This window comes from Wyeomyia smithii, chromosome 2 (assembly GCF_029784165.1).
Source record: "Wyeomyia smithii strain HCP4-BCI-WySm-NY-G18 chromosome 2, ASM2978416v1, whole genome shotgun sequence".
NCBI lineage: Eukaryota > Metazoa > Arthropoda > Insecta > Diptera > Culicidae > Wyeomyia > Wyeomyia smithii.
In genome coordinates, this window is record NC_073695.1 from 146,842,136 (window position 1) to 146,859,433 (window position 17,298).

At 38.2% G+C, this 17,298-nt stretch overlaps 1 protein-coding gene across 1 annotated transcript; it reads left to right on the top strand.

The window, feature by feature from the left end:
- The first annotated feature begins 8,604 nt into the window (after nt 1–8,604).
- On the top strand, nt 8,605–9,729 carry LOC129720035 (uncharacterized). Its single transcript, XM_055671449.1, has one exon. It carries the CDS (start codon nt 8,605–8,607, stop codon nt 9,727–9,729), a length of 1,125 nt encoding a protein of 374 aa, XP_055527424.1.
- Nucleotides 9,730–17,298: the final 7,569 nt, after the last annotated feature.

The window sequence follows — 17,298 nt, forward strand, 5'->3', positions numbered from 1 at the left end:
AAATGGAACCATATTGGCAGGTGAATGTTTTCAGTCATAACAAATATGTTCCATAATCGACCTCAGACAACATTTTGGATTGTAAGATGGCAACTTCCGGTTTCTGAAAAACAGCCAAAAATGGCCGATTTCCACCCAATATAATAATATCGGGATCTAGGATTATACACAGGAGCTAAAATCGACCACAGATAGCATTTCAAATTCTAAGATGGCGACTTCCGATTTCTGAAAACAGCAGACAATGACCAAATACCACCCAATATGAGTTTTTCTTTAACCAGTATGCCGTTCAAAATCCAGAAATTGTCTTTAAATGCCATTATGAAATCCAAAATGGCGACTTCCGGTGTCGGAAAAACAGCGGCAAATGACCAAATACCACCCAATATGGGTACTTCCGGAACCGTAATGATGCACTGGAGCCACAAATCGACTTCAGACAACATTTTGAATTGTAAGATGGCAACTTCCGGTTTCTGGAAAACAGTATGAAATGGACGATTTCCATATGAGTATCTCCGGAACCAGAAAGATGCACAGAAGCTGAAAATTGATCACAGACACAATCTTGAATTTCAAGATGGTGACTTCCGGTGTCTGGCAAACAGCCGGAAATGACCAAATACCATTCAATATGAATGTTTTCGGAACCAGAATTACGCCCAGATGACAGAAATTAATTTCACAGGCAATTTCAAAGTCGAAAATGACGGCTTCTGAAAAACAGTCCAAAGTGACCAAATATCACCCAATATGAGTTTTCTTTAACCAGTATCCTAAATACCATTTTGAAATCCAAGATGGCGACTACCGGTTTGTGAAAAACAGCCTATAATAAACGAATACTATCCAATATGAGTATCTCTGGAACCAGAATGATGCAAGGAGCTAACAATTGACCTCAGGCACCATGTTGAATTACTAAATGGCAACTTATAGGCAACAGTCGAAAATGACCGAATAATATTCAAAATAGATATTTCCGTAAACGTGATGATGCATAGAAACCAAACATTGACCCTGGACACAATTTTGAATTTGAAGACGACCACTTTTAGTTTCTGGAAAACAACCAAAAATACCTCCCAATATGGGTATTTCCGGTGTCAGATTGATGCCCGAAAGTCTGCTGATAATGACAGAATACCACCCAATATGAATATATTCAGAATTAAGGCGATGTACAGAAGCCAAAAGATAAGGATGTTGTCATTTCGATAAAACCAATCATTTCAAACGATTCGTTATTTGACTTTGATCATATCCTATGGCCGATTCGTCGTGCATTTGTAGACTTAATACAAACCGCAAGGAATCGATGAACTTGGAACGTTCAAATAGTACGACACCACATTTAAATTATGTTGAGGCCACATATATCGATCAAAGCAGGTATAGTTTTGAATAGTCTTTGAATTTCTCTTCTTTCCATAACTTTTGAGCCACATATCAAATTGTTATGAAGTTTGTTATTTGTAAGTTTGAGAGATGACTCGTTCGTATGACACTAGTTATATTCAAATAAGTCATGTAATCTTTGAGATAATAGACTTTCGTTGTTTTATTAACAATTTAATACATAACGGTTGCTTAAGTTCGACTATAATCAAATGAAATGGGAACGTGTAGGGCAGCCAAACTTTGAAACCACGTGTTCAATCATAATTCATCAGTTAACCCTTAACTAGCCCGCTCATCTGATAATAATAATCAAATCGGTTGTGTAGTTTCTGAGATAATGAAGTTTCGTGATTTTCACAAGTCGGCACATTGCAAATGAAGTTACAGTTCGATTACAGTAAAATTCAATAGGGTCTTCTGAGGCAGCTAGACCATTCATTTGACACTAATTTTGTGGAAATCGGGTCGGACATCTCTGAGAAAAGTAAGTGAGTCCAAGTAGTCTTCGGAATGTGTTCCTTTGCATAGCTGGATTTCACATTTTTAAACATAACAGGCAAAGTAATAGTCCGACTGCAAAACAAATCAATAGGGTCTTATGGGGCAATTAGACCTTCCATTTGACACTGATTTTATGAAAATCGGTACAGCCATCTCTGAGAAATATGAGTGAGATTAAACAGTCTTCAGAACACGTTTCTTTTCATAACTTTTGAACCACAAGTTCAATCTTTATGAAATTCAAAACTTAAGGGTAGGTAGCCCGTTCTTTGAGACCAATTTTGTTCAAATCGGTTGTGTAGTTTCTGAGATATTGATGTTTCATGATTTTCACATTTTTAAACATAACCTCTAAACTAAAAATCCGATTACAATGAAATTCAATAGGGTCTTATGGGGCAACAAGACCTTTCATTTGCAAATAATTTCATGAAAATCGGTCCAGCCATCTCTGAGAAAAGTGAGTGAGAATAAAAATCTGCACATACACATACATAACCACCCATAAGACCCTATTGATTTGTTTTGCAATCGGATTATTACTTTGCCTGTTATGTTCAAAAATGTGAAATCCATCTATGAAAAGGAACATATTCCGAAGACTACTTGGACTCACTCACTTTTCTCAGAGATGGCTGACCCGATTTCCACAAAATTAGTGTCAAATGAAAGGTCTAGGTGCCTCATAACACCCTATTAAATTTTACTGTAATCGAACTATAACTTCGTCTGTAATGTACCGAAATGTGAAAATCACGAAACTTCATTATCTCAGTAACTACACAACCGATTTGATCAATATTATTATCAGATGAGCGGGCTAGTTAAGGGCAAACTAATGAATTATGATTGAATACGTGGTTTCAAAGTTTGGCTGCCCTATACGTTCTCATTTCATTTGATTATAATCGAGCTTAAGCAACCGTTATGTATAAAATTGTTAATAAAACAATGAAAGTCTATTATTATTGCGTTTTCCTCAAGCTGTGAGAAATCGTTCCGTTTACCTGGAATGCGCCATCAATACGCAACACATACCAAATGCCAAGGACGAGTCTTTAACGGTATATACATTGAACTCAAATAAAAGATTATACAATTATTAGGTGCGACAAAGGTAAAGTTTACGGAGGTGAGGGAAGGCTTAAGATAAAGACTGGTGTCATGATTTACTTATGTCTATTGGCCATACGTACAGTTTGTCAACCTATCTTGCTACTCTCTTACACACTAGTAACGGTGGGGGCCCCGTGACTCTGCATTCGTTGGCATTCCTCAGCCATGATGCTCTCACTGTCGTATCCGCATCAGCGGCTTGCTTTACCGCACTAGAGGGCCGCTCGCGCGTTGCCTAACGCGCGATGACTCGCGTCTGCTTTCTAGTTGACCGCCTACAAATAAAAGGCCCTCTGACGAAGGCCTGTGTTTGCGGATGGGTGCTCAAACCAGATGCCCGCACTGATGCGCCGAATTCTTCTAGAGGGACGAATTGACAAGAGTTGCGGTTAGGGTTTGTTACACCTCATGCCTTGCAAACGAGGGCTTTACTTTTGTTCCAGACCGGTGGACGGAAAAACACTATCTCCAGTGTTGTGGTCCCAATCGCGTTGGACAACTTTGTTCTCGGACCGTAATAACAGGGTTATTCGAGATTGTCACGTGGTTCTAGTTCCGCGGTGCACTATAAAGTAATTTTAGCTTCGATTACATCTGTTTTACCCGGCTTTATCTATTTTACCTGTGCGCGGACGTTTTTATCCTTTATTCGCGGTGAACCTTATCGGAGCGATCTTGAATTTCCTGCGGCTGACTTATTTTGCCAATTTTGGGTCACTTGCAATCGGTCGATCGCCCGGCCACTATTGTTCGACTGTGCTGGGCTACTATATGTTCGCGATTGGTTCTACAGCCGATGAGTGCTGTTGTAGTGCGAGAGCGGAAGCAGTTCGGTACTTAGTTTTTCTCATGTGTGAGAGATCGAGCTTTTTAGCTCTAGATTGGCTGCATTCTTAGTAATCCGAAAGTTTCATTGGTGTGCACTCAAAATTGTTGCGGTATTTTTGTCGGTATAATTTCGAAATGAAACATTATCTCAAAGATTACATGACTTATTTGAACATAACTAGTGTCATACGAACGAGTCATCTCTCAAACTTACAAATAACAAACTTCATAACAATTTGATATGTGGCTCAAAGGAAAAAACAGAAATTCAAAGACTAGTAAAACTATACCTGCTTTTGCCGATATATGTGGCCTCAACATAACTTAAATGTGGTATCGTACGATTTAAACGTTCCAAATTCATTGATTCCTCGCGATGTGTTTAAAGTCTGAAAATGCACGACGAATCGGCCATAGGATATGATCAAAGTCAAAGAACAATTCGTTTGAAATGATTTCTGACATCAATTTGACACCGGAAATACTCATATTGAGAGGTATCTAGTTATTTTGGTTGTTTTCCAGAAACTAAAAGTGGTCGTCTTTAAATTCAAAATGGTGTCAAGGGTCATTGTTTGGTTTCTATGCATCATCTCAATTACGGAAATATCCATGTTGAGTATTATTTGGTCATTTTCGACTGTTTCCTATAAGTTGCCATTTAGCGATTCAAAATGGTGCCTGAGGTCAATTGTTAGCTCATTGCATTATTCTGGTACCAAAGGCACTCATATTGGGTGGTATTTGGTTATTTTAGACTGTTTTTCACAAACCGGAAGTATAATTTCTGGCCTCTGAGCGTAATTCTGTTTGAAGAAACACCCATATTGGGTGTAATTCGATCATTTTCCGCCGGAAGTCGCCAACCTAGAATCCAAAATGGGGTCTGTGGTCGATTTCAGCTGCTGTGTATCATTATTGATCCGGAGATACTCATGTTAGACGGAAATCGGCCATTTTTAGCTGTTTTCCAGAAACCACAAGTTGCCATCCTACAATTCATAATGGTGTCTGAAGTCGATTTGTGGTTCCAGTGCATCATTAAGATTCCGAAAATACCCATATTGGGTGGTATTTGGTCGTTTGCCGCTGTTTTTTCCGAAACCGGAAGTCGCCATCTTAGAATTCAAAATTGTATCTGTGGTCGAATTTAGCTCCTGTGTATCTCTCTTTATCCGGATATTATTATATTGGGTGGAAATAGTCCATTTTTGGCTGTTTTCCAGAAACCGGAAGTTGCCATCTTATAATCCAGGTCGATTATGGAACATATTTGTTACCACTAAAAACGTTCACCCGCCAAATATGGTTCCATTTAGTTGATTAGTTCGCGAGATGTGCAGAAATTTGTGCCGAAACATGTGCTTCCATAAGAGGGAGGGGCGTCGAACCATTATGGACATATTTATTACCCTTTAAAACATCTACATGCCAAATTCGGTTTCATTTGCTTGGTTTGTTCTTGATTGGACCCCTCCTTTCCAGAAGAGGGAGGGGTCTCAAACTATCATAGGAACCTTTATCGGGACCAAAAACCCCTACATACAAATTTTCACGTCGATCGGTTCGGTAGTTTTCGAGCCCATATGGATCAAACAGACTGACAGACCGGACTACATTTTTATATGTATAGATTACAACATCAATATTTTAGAACATAAAGAGTGAATATACATTTGTTGGATTGAAGCGTTCATGCCAATCTATTTTTACAAATAAAAGTTTGAATGAGAAGGGCTGGGTCTTACCGCTAGGTGGATTAATTTAGGTTTTTAGTTTTACTTTTAAATAGCACAAAATGAATAATGTCTTGCGTTTTTTCGCTGACATAATTGTAATTACTGCCTCATAATTTGTAGTTAAACTGGTAGGTTTTGAACCTACCCACGCGTTGCCTCTGTGAGTATGAGTGTGTGAAGAGATAAGCTGTTCTACTTAAAAAATAAATGCTTTATTGATATGAAGTTTTTTGACATATTATCGATACACACAAACACATTGTCTGAATCCGAGCAGAACAAACAAAAAGATAACAAAAATTGGTAAATAGGTGAGGGAAAATTAATATATATAATGTTGCTTCTGTCTAAATGTATTTATTATACAGGGTGTTAGGGAGCTCACTTAAAATCCTTCAAGGGGCGATAGAGGACCATGTTTGATGGAAAAAATCCTTCTACACATATGGTCAAAAGTCAACTACTGCAGAGTTATTTACTAATTTCAGTTTTTGGTTATGTTTGCCTTAAACGAGCAAAAAATTGTGAATTCTACCACACTAAATGAAGGCGCGGCTGATTGCTTTTAAAGTGAAATAGTATCTAAACTAAAAGAATTAGGTGCTTGGTGTCAGAGAACAACTAGTAGAGTAGACTCCAATGTTTAATTTGGTTAACAACAAACTCCATGTTTATCACACATTTCAGAGAGAAAATTGCTGTTAAGTTCTCAAAAACATTTGATTTCATATTTGTTCCTTTCTAAAGGCTTCTTGTTCTTCCTAATTCGACATTTTTGAGACACCATTGATTACGAAATTTTCTCAGCTTTTCAAGAAAACCAACAGAATTGAGCTAGCTATCATACTTCTTGTGATAGACCTCGTTAAAGGTAAACATAACCGAAAACTAGAAGAGAATAACTCTGCAGTAGTTAAGTTTTGACCATATGCGCAGAATTTTTTTCATCAAATAGGGTCCTCTACCCCTTAAAGGATTTGATTAAAAGTGAGCTACCTTACACCCTGTATACATCGCCATGTGATTTGTAACGACCAGTGGTGGGCACCATTCCGCTAATTCGCTAATTCGCTAATTAGCGACGCTAAAATTTAGTTAGCGATTTAGCGATTTCGCTAATTTTTGAGCTGGTTAGCGAAACTGTTAGCGTCGCTAAAATTATGGCCTTCGAAACGCTAATCGCTAATTCGCTAAATTTTGTGGAGAAGCGACAATAGAAATATTTAGAAAAACTGTGAATTGCTGAAGGCGTACGTAAATTGCTTCGAAAGATGAACATACTTGACTGCGAAAGTTGCTTTTGTCAGTTTTTTTACCCTAGAATGGAGTTCCAGTTATCGTACAAGCCACAGGAGCATTTTGAAGAACAAGTACAAGGTCTAGATTGAATTTTTGGCACACCAAGAACTTTGGTAAATTGCAATGCGCTTGAAATTATGACAACTTTGGTTCTATTTTTTCGATTCAGATAATAATTGAATTTTCATGAAAACATTCCTAAGAGTATCTATTTTCAATGCAAGCTAAATAACTTTTGTTATTCTTGTTTTTACAAAATCAAATATGAATACCGTTTCGTGAACCTCTTACTGTAAATTGCTTTAAAAAGTAATTGTTTTCGTTTGTTTAACCAGATCAAAGTGGTCCAAATCTTACAAAACACGAGCAATAAATATAGCGATATGACTATTTACATATTAAAAAGTTAGCGATTAGCGATTAGCGAAAGTTCCGCTAATGTGGGTTTAGCGTTTAGCGTTTAGCGATTATCGAGCTAAATTTTCCGGTTAGCGACTTAGCGATTAGCGTCGCTAAATTTTCGGTTAGCGGTGCCCACCACTGGTAACGACTACCTAAGTGAGAAGCATTCATTAGTCTAACAAAGATTTATGAATATTGCGGGTTATTTTGTTTTCCATTTTAAGAAAAATACCAAAAATACCGGTTTTTTCGTCTCTCCAATACCGGTAATTCGGTATTGAAAAAAATATCGGTTTTACCGGTTTTTGTTTTACCGGTAAACCTCCCTAATACATACATACACACATACATAAATACATACACACACACATACATACATACATACATACATACGTACATACATACATACATACATTGGCTCCGTAAAACATTAATGTGTATTGTGCCGTGTCAAATAGATGTTTTGTGAAAAAAAATACTTTATACTTTATACATAATAATATTCTATACTACGTCGATAAACATATCCCCCAGATTTGCACACACGAGCGCAATGACATCCTATATTATTCACACTTACTAAGCATATTCGCATGACACATACAAAATTTTATTTGTGTTATGATTCTCGTTTAAATCATACAATTCAGAGGCATACATAATTATTTGCCAGAGAAAATAAATTTTATTCTGGCGTGAACATTAATTTTTTGTGCTAAAAGACAATAATTTTTATGTGTCAAAAATATATATTCCATTTGTTAAATCTAGTTGCAAAAAAGTGGTTTTAACCCTTTATAAGGCCGTGGAAACTACGCAAGGAATTGACATAAACTTAAGTAGAACGTATTCCTTACAGGAGGAACAACACATCTGTATTTTCGTTTAACAATTCACTATTGCATCAATTAAAAAAATTGGTGGCATATTGCTGATTATCGCTTCATTACACTCAAATACGTTGTCTGCAATCAGAAGTACTCAGTACAGTGGCAACAAAGCATGCACTCAGAAATGAAACGAACGTGTTCATTGTCCCGTGCCATGGTGAGTGACTTACGTATGAGAAGTTTTTTTCCTCTTCGCACGATCTTCGCTTCGGACTGTAAGATATCGCTTACCATCCCAGCTTTCACGGGGTCGATTTACCCGGCGGGCGGTGTAGCACTGGGGTACTTTCCCAAAAATGAGTTAGATTGGGTGGAATTTAAATAAAATAAATGTAAACAAATAAATAAATAACCAATAAAACCAATAAAAACAAGATAAAGTGAATCGAATATTATTTACACGTGCTTTTGAATTAGTGTAAAAAATGTCGGCCAGTTGTGAGATTACCATTACCAGCCCTCAGGAGGCCAACACCAAGAGCAGTCTGATCGTGGTTTCCAACCGATTGCCGTTCGTGCTCAAGCGGGACGCCATTACTGGCCAGCTGAACCGCCATGCCAGTGCCGGCGGTTTGGTGACGGCCGTGGCACCCGTCGTCATCAAGGGCAAAGGTCTCTTGGTCGGATGGTCCGGTATGACTCTGGCCGAGACAGATGCCATTCAAGAATCAGATCCGTCCGATTGTACGCCGACGGCCGGTCTCCCCTCGGAACAGGTCGTTTCGGTTAACGTGGAACCGAAGCTGTTCGATAGCTACTACAATGGATGTTGCAACGGAACCTTCTGGCCACTTTTTCACTCGATGCCTGGGCGGGCCACATTCTGCGCCAACAACTGGAGGGCGTACTACGAGGTGAACAAGAAAATCGCCGCCCAAACGATTGAAGCCCTGGAGCGATGTTTGAAGCAGAAGAAGAACCCTGGAATTCCGATTATCTGGATTCACGACTACCATCTGAAGCTGGCCGCAAACTGGGTTCGCGAAGCAGCTGATGAGAGAAATTTGCCGTGCCAATTAGCGTTCTTCCTCCACATACCGTTTCCTCCGTGGGAAATTTTTAGGCTGTTTCCGTGGTCTGATGAAACCTTGCAGGGAATGCTGGCGTGTGATATGATCGGGTTCCACATTCAGAATTACTGTCTAAACTTTGTGGACTGCTGTCAGCGAAATCTCGGCTGTCGCGTTGATCGTAAGAACCTTCTGGTAGAGCATGTTGGTAGATCGGTCCGGGTTAGACTCCTACCGATCGGAATCCCATTCGATAGGTTCGTGGAGCTGGCGAAGAAAGCTAAGCGTGTTATCAGAACTAAGCAAAAGATCATCCTCGGTGTAGACAGACTGGATTACACCAAAGGACTGGTCAACAGATTGAAAGCTTTCGAAGTATTGCTTGAGAAACATCCGGAGCATCGGGAGAATGTCAGTTTACTACAGATTGCAGTGCCTTCTAGAACCGACGTTAAGGAGTACCAGAAGCGTGAAGTGTCGTCCCCAGTGCGTGTGTGCCGTAAAAGAAAAACCGCTTCACCGGGAGTGAAATCGCGTTGAGAAGGCCCGAACAGTGCGCGTGTCTCCTCCGCCACCGTGAAATACACCCCGTCAGTGCGGAAAAAGCCGCTACAGAGTGCTGGATCGCCAAGCCAGCAGCGAGCCGCCAAGATATAATTCACTGCCAACGGCTGCCTTTCACAAACCCGCCATTGCGAAGAGTCGGCGAGGAGAACGGAAGGTTAGTGTTAGGTTTTCTGTTTTATTATTTATTTTATTTAGTGTTTTGCGGTTATTTGTTTATTCGTATTAAATCCTTTCCACCCAAGTAAATCTACGTTGTGTAGAAGTGCCCCAGTGCATCGCCGCCCGTTGATTTACAGTTTATTAAGCTATTTATAAGCGGGTTTCGGCTGAACTATAGCTTAAGATGCCGTTATTTAACAAAATTGTTCGTTGGGTACATCCCTTCTCAGATGTATCGAACACCCTATCCGATAAACAGAGAATTCGCTTGCCCACCCTATGCGACGACGTTTATTTTGTCTTGTACGAATCTATTTTCACCAAAACCAACGGAGTTTTTTTCCTTTGTAAACGTCATTGGTCTTTCCCGACGCTTCGTTCGCTTCGCTAGATTCGTTCGCTTTCCTCTGCTGGAAGTCGAATTGCCGATGAGTAACTTTTTTTCGGTAGGCCGAATGTGGTAACTCAGTGAGATACAATTGCAGGAGAAGAAGTGAAGAATAGAATTTTTCCAAACAGTTCATTGAGCACTGTTATATGCTATAGGCGGCAGTACCAAGTCACTAGTGAGCAGCGACGATGATGAATCATGAATGATTGTGATAATCAGCAACTTTGATTGGTGGCAATATAGTTGCCACTGCCCGTTAACCCTCAAAACGATGGAAACAATTTTTTGTAGTGCTGGGACTATCCGGATTAAAATATCCGGATATCCGACCTCGGATATCGGACAGATATCCAAAATCCGGATCAATCGGATATCCGGGTATTATCCGACAGGATATCCGGATTTTCGGATAGTCGGATATCCGGATATTGTATCCGAACATATTTTAATGAGAATTATGTAAATAAATACTTACGAGGGGATGGGGGATTGTGGAAAAAAGCCATTTTTCGCGTTACATTTCATTCGAACGGGCCTAAAAGCTAGAAAAAAATCCGGATATCCGGAAAGTATATCCGGATATCCGACTATTCGATTATCCGTATCCGGACATCCGAATAGTATTCGTTTACACATCCGTGATCCGAGCTTCGGATAACCGGATCACGAATATATCCGGTTAAAAGTCCCAGCACTAATTTTTTGCAGCTGCATTGTAAGCTTCCTTTTTTGTAATAATAAAAAATGAAACATCATAGTATATAGATTATAACAGTAGGACTTCATTTATCTTGCATGGTAAAGATCAAAGTAAAGAATTATTCAAGTGGTATTCTGAACAAAATTTCAGGAAGAAATTTGAAATTTGTCGTCATATACACCATGTATTTCAACAAAACAACTGCATAATGTAACACAGTAAGTCCTAAATAGAAAGTTTCTGGTGAAAAACTTACCGGTTTGTTGGGTTTTCACCAAATTAAGAACGAATTTCCGAACGACGTTCTGAAATCTTGGTTTGTTTACATAAAAATGAAACCAAAATGAATATTGAAATGTAGCTTCTAAATTCATAGCTACTAAATTTATATATACTTATAAGCACGGGTTACACACATGCAGCTTATCAAAATAGTATTCTATCTTCAATGTGTCATTATCCAGAGATAAGTTTCTTACAATCCTTGAAAAGGAGTTGTTGGGAGACTTACACACTCAATTTATCTCGGCAAACTTCCCAAGCTCGGCGAAGTTTTTTACAAATGTCAGCAATATATTTTGACGAACATTCAACAAATATATCGATTTACCGTAAAGTAGCATGTATTAACATTTTGTTTGCCGAAGTACTGAAAAGTTTTGCCGAAAACTTGTAGAACATTACGCTAAATTTTTCAGCTGTTGAGTTCTCGGCAATAAAATCTAAGTGTGTAGTTTAGTTTTTGCATCTAGGGGCCATCCACATACCACGTGGACAGCTTCAGGGGGGGGGGGGTTTGGCTAATGTCCACGGTCCATACAATTTTTTTGGAATTTATATGGGCAGTTGTCCACGGAGGGGGAGGGGGGGTTCAAAATCGTTAAAAATCTGTCCACGTGGTATGTGGATGGCCCCCTACTTGTATACATACATAGTAAGTCAGATTAGATCTGGACTCGCCGCATTCATATGTATTTACCAAGTTATAAAATCCTATCAATTTGGCAACCGAAACTGTACATGCAAAAATCTAATCATATATATCAAATGTAAACTTCGCTTGACTATGCTCACTTTAAGTGGAAGAAATCAAATCATATTAACGTCGGCTGAATATTTACTATCAACCCTGCACCGCAACTTCTAACCTATCGTAATATGTTTACTAGTAAATTAGCAGCTGTGTTTTGTTTGATAAACCAAAATAATTTCATCGACCTTGACAGGAAAAATATAGTCAATTTACTGTTTCATTCGACTTCACCATAATTAGTGGCTTGATCAAGGGGAATCTTATTTCACAGACCGAAATTTCTCCAGCAGAAATGATGGGAAGTAGTGAAATAAGGTTTATTGAGATAACGTCACATATATTAGAGTAACTTAATCATTTATGGGCAGTATAAACTACGTAATTCCACCTCTTGTATGGGACCAACGAAATCAGTCTTGAATACAAAATAAATTAAACCGGCGAACAGTCATACAATACCAGCCCGTTTGACCTATGAAAAATAACAAACAAAATGTACATACGAACTTACGATTTATTGGAACTTCAGCCATGAGTTGGTCCAAATTTGAAAAGGCAAACCTCAGAAATATGTAAAAGAAAAAAAAACAATATATTTTAATAATAAACTTACTACATTTTAACTTAATTTTAATATGAAAATATTAGTAAATTAGTCTTACGACCTGAAACATGCTAGCTGACAAAAAAAATACTTTTCTGTCTACTGGTTTGAAATAACTTGTTTTCCACTTATCTAAAAAATCAAAATAATGTTCAGCTCTGTATGTTGGTTTGTAACTGCGTACCCTGAATAAACATATTTAGTATTTACCAATTATAAGATTGCAATCGAGAAATATTATCTAAATGTTGCGCTTTCCTGAAACAAATGAACAAAAATGCAAATCGAAAATACATCAAAATGTCCGGTCGCAAGCTTGAAGCTTTGCTAAAAAATAATCAAAATCTGAATAATCTTCACTCACCCGCAATACTTTTCCAAATTTATAGTAAATTAACCTCGTAATTACGTAATATTAGCTGCGCTATTTTTTCACATTCATTGGGGACGACAACAACAAACAAAATGGCGTTTTCTTGCATCGCGGCGAAAATCAACTTCTACAATGTGGCTTAAAACTACTCAAAAATGACTTCAAGCGATACAACTAATGCAGTGGATAAAACAGGGGTAACAAAAATTACCCATTTTTAGGTATCGGGCCTTAAAGTAAGAAGATGGTTATTTTTTACCTACTATTAAGTTTTACATTCTAAGCGTGTAAGTCGATCTGTTTTCCAATTTTAAATTATATTTGTGATATATTATATACATATTTTTGTATATACATACTTATATTTAAAATATATTTCTTGGGGATCATCCTGGGAATAATTTCGGTTTTTCTCTCCTTTTCGTTTAATTTGAATAAAATATAGAACGGCATGGCTCAAATGAGCATGGCCTCTTTAATAGCACCCTACAGGAAGGGAACATCATTCTCTGACTGGGTTGATCGTCTGGAATATTGTTTTCTAGCTAACGATATAAACGAGAGTAGAAAAGCTCATTTTATTACACTTAGTGGTCCTTTTGTGTATGCTGAATTAAAATTGTTGTTTCCACTTGGTAATTTAAATACCATTCTCTATGGGGATATGATTAAAAAGCTTAAATCGAGATTTAATAAAACGCCTTCCGAGTTGGTGCAACGTGTGAGATTTTCCCAAAGGGTACAGCACCCAGATTGGCTATTAAACTCCAAGCGGAGTTCTGTTCCTTTGGAACTTTCAAAGACCAGGCTATTAGGGACAGGATTATTTCCGGTATTAGCGACATTCATTTACAACAAAAATTATTAAATGAGGACGAAGAGTTAAGCGCGGAGGCAACTGAAAAGATCATTATTACTTGGGAGATGGCGAAATCTAATGCCAAATCATTGGGTATCGGTAAAGATACCAGAATATCTTCGTTTACTGATACTAACTTAAACAGTCCCGCAGTGCAAAAGATTCTTAAAACTTATGAGGTAGCAAATGAGTCCAATCAATCCCCTAGTCAATACCCTAGAGGACCAGTGAGGTCAAGGTTAGGTTACAGGCCATATTTTAGGGATGAGCAAAATAAAGACAGAAAATATAACAACATTAAACCAGCCGAATGGCGTAAGGGGCAGTTAGCTCAAAAACATAAGATGCAAAATATAATTTGTGACTTTTGCGGCGTTAGGGGTCACATCAAAAAGAAGTGTTTTAAGCTGAAAAATATTATGCGAGGCTCAGTAAAGTTCGTGGACTATTGGGAAAAGCCAGGCCCGAGTCAGAGTAAAAATATTGAGGAGATCTTCAGCCAGCTAAGGATAAATGATTCGGACAGCGATGACGACAAAGGTGATCTAACATGCATGCTAATTTATAATATTAATAAAATTAACAACCCCTGTTTAGTAAATGTCTTTATGGAGGAAAACCCATTCAAATGGAAATCGATTGTGGGTCATCGGTAACTGTCATGAGTAAAGACTCCTACAGTTCATTTTTCAAAATGACTCTGAGGATTTCAGAGAAGAAAGTAGCGGTCGTCAATGGGGACAAATTGAAAATCGTGGGAGAGACAAATGTTTTAATTACATATGGTAATAAACAAGCTACTTTAACCTTAGTTGTATTAGATAGTAAACATAATTTTATTCCACTCCTGGGGCGAGATGGTTTGGATTTGTTTTTCAGTAATTGGAGAAATTTTTTCACAAGTTCGTTACAAATGAACAACATAAACGAGAGACAAAGTACTGAAGTGGTACAAGAAATTAAGCATAAATTTGCTACTGTTTTTATGAATGATTTTTCTTCACCAATAAAAAAAGTAGGAGGGTGGTATCCAAGACACGACCGCATGACGTTGACTACGGTATTTTTTATATTCCATTAAAACAAATAGTAGATGGAATTGAAACTCTTGTATTTTCTGCAATTTTATCCTATAGTGCATTTCTAAATGCTGAGACGTTGAAGCGTACTAAATAAAAACCTTTGTTCGTAGCTGCAGTACCAAGACAATCATTTAATTAAGCGAATTGGGAAAAATTTTGCCTATCTAAGCAAAAAAGCAAACTCAACGAGACTATCTGAAATTGGAGACCAGAACGATCTGATTCTTCAAGTGCATCCATTTTCCAACAGGTAATGGATCAAGTTTTACATGGGATTGAAAATGTTTCCTGTTATTTAAACAATGTCCTTGTAGCAGGAAAAAATTTGCAGGAGTTCAAAAAAATTGCAGATTGTTTTATCAAGACTATTAGAATCAAATATAAAAGTAAACTGGGAGAAATGCAAATTTTTCGTTTCTGAGCTACCTTACTTGGGGCACATTTTAAGCAAATACGGGTTACTACCTTGTCCTAAAAAAATAACGACAGTAAGAGAAGCGAAGGCGCCTACAAATGTAACAGAACTGAAATCATTTCTGGGACTTATAAATTATTACCACAAGTCTATGTCATTTATATAACCTTCTTAGAAACGATACAGAATATATTTGGAATACAAACTGCGAAAAGGCCTTTAAGGAAAGCAAAGCCTCCTTGCTGAATAGTCAAATATTAGAATTTTACGATCCTAAAAAGCAGATCGTAATTGTATCCGATGCGTCAGGCTATGGCCTTGGAGGGGTAATGGCGCATATTATAGATGGAGTAGAAAAACCCGTATGCTCCACATCTTTCTCTTTAAACACAGCACAGGAAAATTACCCTATTCTTCATTCAGAAGCACTGGTTCTAGTTTCTACAATTGAAAAGTTTCATAAATATCTGTATGGTCAAAAATTCCTAGTATACACAGATCATAAGCCTGTAGTACACTCTTTGTCTAATGGTCAAATATTTGACCTTCTGACATAATGGTCAAATTTATTTGACATCATGGTTGTTGTTTGCCCGTGTTTGCCCCATGTTAAAATCGGAGAGTGGCAAATAATTATCTTTGACCAAATTTTTGACGTTGGACTAACGTCTATATCGAAGTTAGGCAACTGAATTTGAAAATCTAGTAATTCAACCGGGGAAAACCAGGGAAAAGTGGTCAGGTTTTGAGCGCTTATATATCAGTCATTTCTTTTCAGAATTTCGAGTATTTGGCATCAACCGATCAGAAATTCTTTTACGGTTGAATTTATGTAACAAAAATAACCTATTGTTCGAGATACACTATTGAAAAATTGATAAATCACATCGATTGTCTAAATCATACCGAGCAACCAATCACCACCTCTCTTCACAAGCACAGTCGACACTAACGGATACAACCGATCTGACTTTGTAAACAGTCTCGCAGCTTTCAACCAATAACGAGCTCGCTTTCGGTAGCTGCAACAGGTGTTTCAACACCGTTTTAAAATGCTTCTTTTATCATTACCACTGAACAGATTCTAAACACCAATGGCTTGATTGATAGGGGAAATATTGCGCAAGATTGTCATATAATAATTTAAATATGTTTTCGATACTAAACTAGTTAAAAGTTGTGTTAAAAGTCGTGCACATTCAACCAATCACAAGCTCGCTTCTTGTTTGCTCGCGGATGGATTTTTGCTTTGGGCTATATAATAGCCTGTGTCGTCTCATAGCAAGTGGAAGGCCTCATCAGTTAACAAGTGGAAGGCCACCAGGCCGGTCTTGTATAATCAGCAGCGGTGGCTGATTCCAGCGGCCAAACTGAGCTGCAGCAGAACCAGAGCGGTGGTATCAGGCAGCAGCGGCGGAGGTAGTGGGCAGCTGCATTTCTTCATTCAGTTCGGTTCTCCTTCGATCTGAGTTGGACCCCACCAGCGGTAATCCAATTCAGATATCGTTGGGTGAAAACTGCACGAAACTGCCAGAACTGCCAGAAACTGCACGAGCCAGCACCGCCACTAGGAAAGCTACCGCCATTTAGTGTGTGTGCAGTGTGCACATATAGCGTATGTGCATCTGTATTGCTATGACATTTGCGATGATAGGGATGGCGCTGTTGCGTGTGTATGGCTAGCTATAGCGTGTGTAAGACACTAGCATGTGTAGCATATTATGGCTATTGCGTGTATATCTTCAGCGTGTGTACGGATAGTTATAGCTTGTGTGTGGATAGCTGCTGCGTGTGTAATGATTAGTTATAGTGTATGTATGGATAGTAATAGCACATGGTTGGATAGCTTATGCGTGTGTATAGATAGTTGTATCGGATGTATGGAAAGGAATAGCGTGTGTATGGATAGCTTCGGCATGTGTGTAT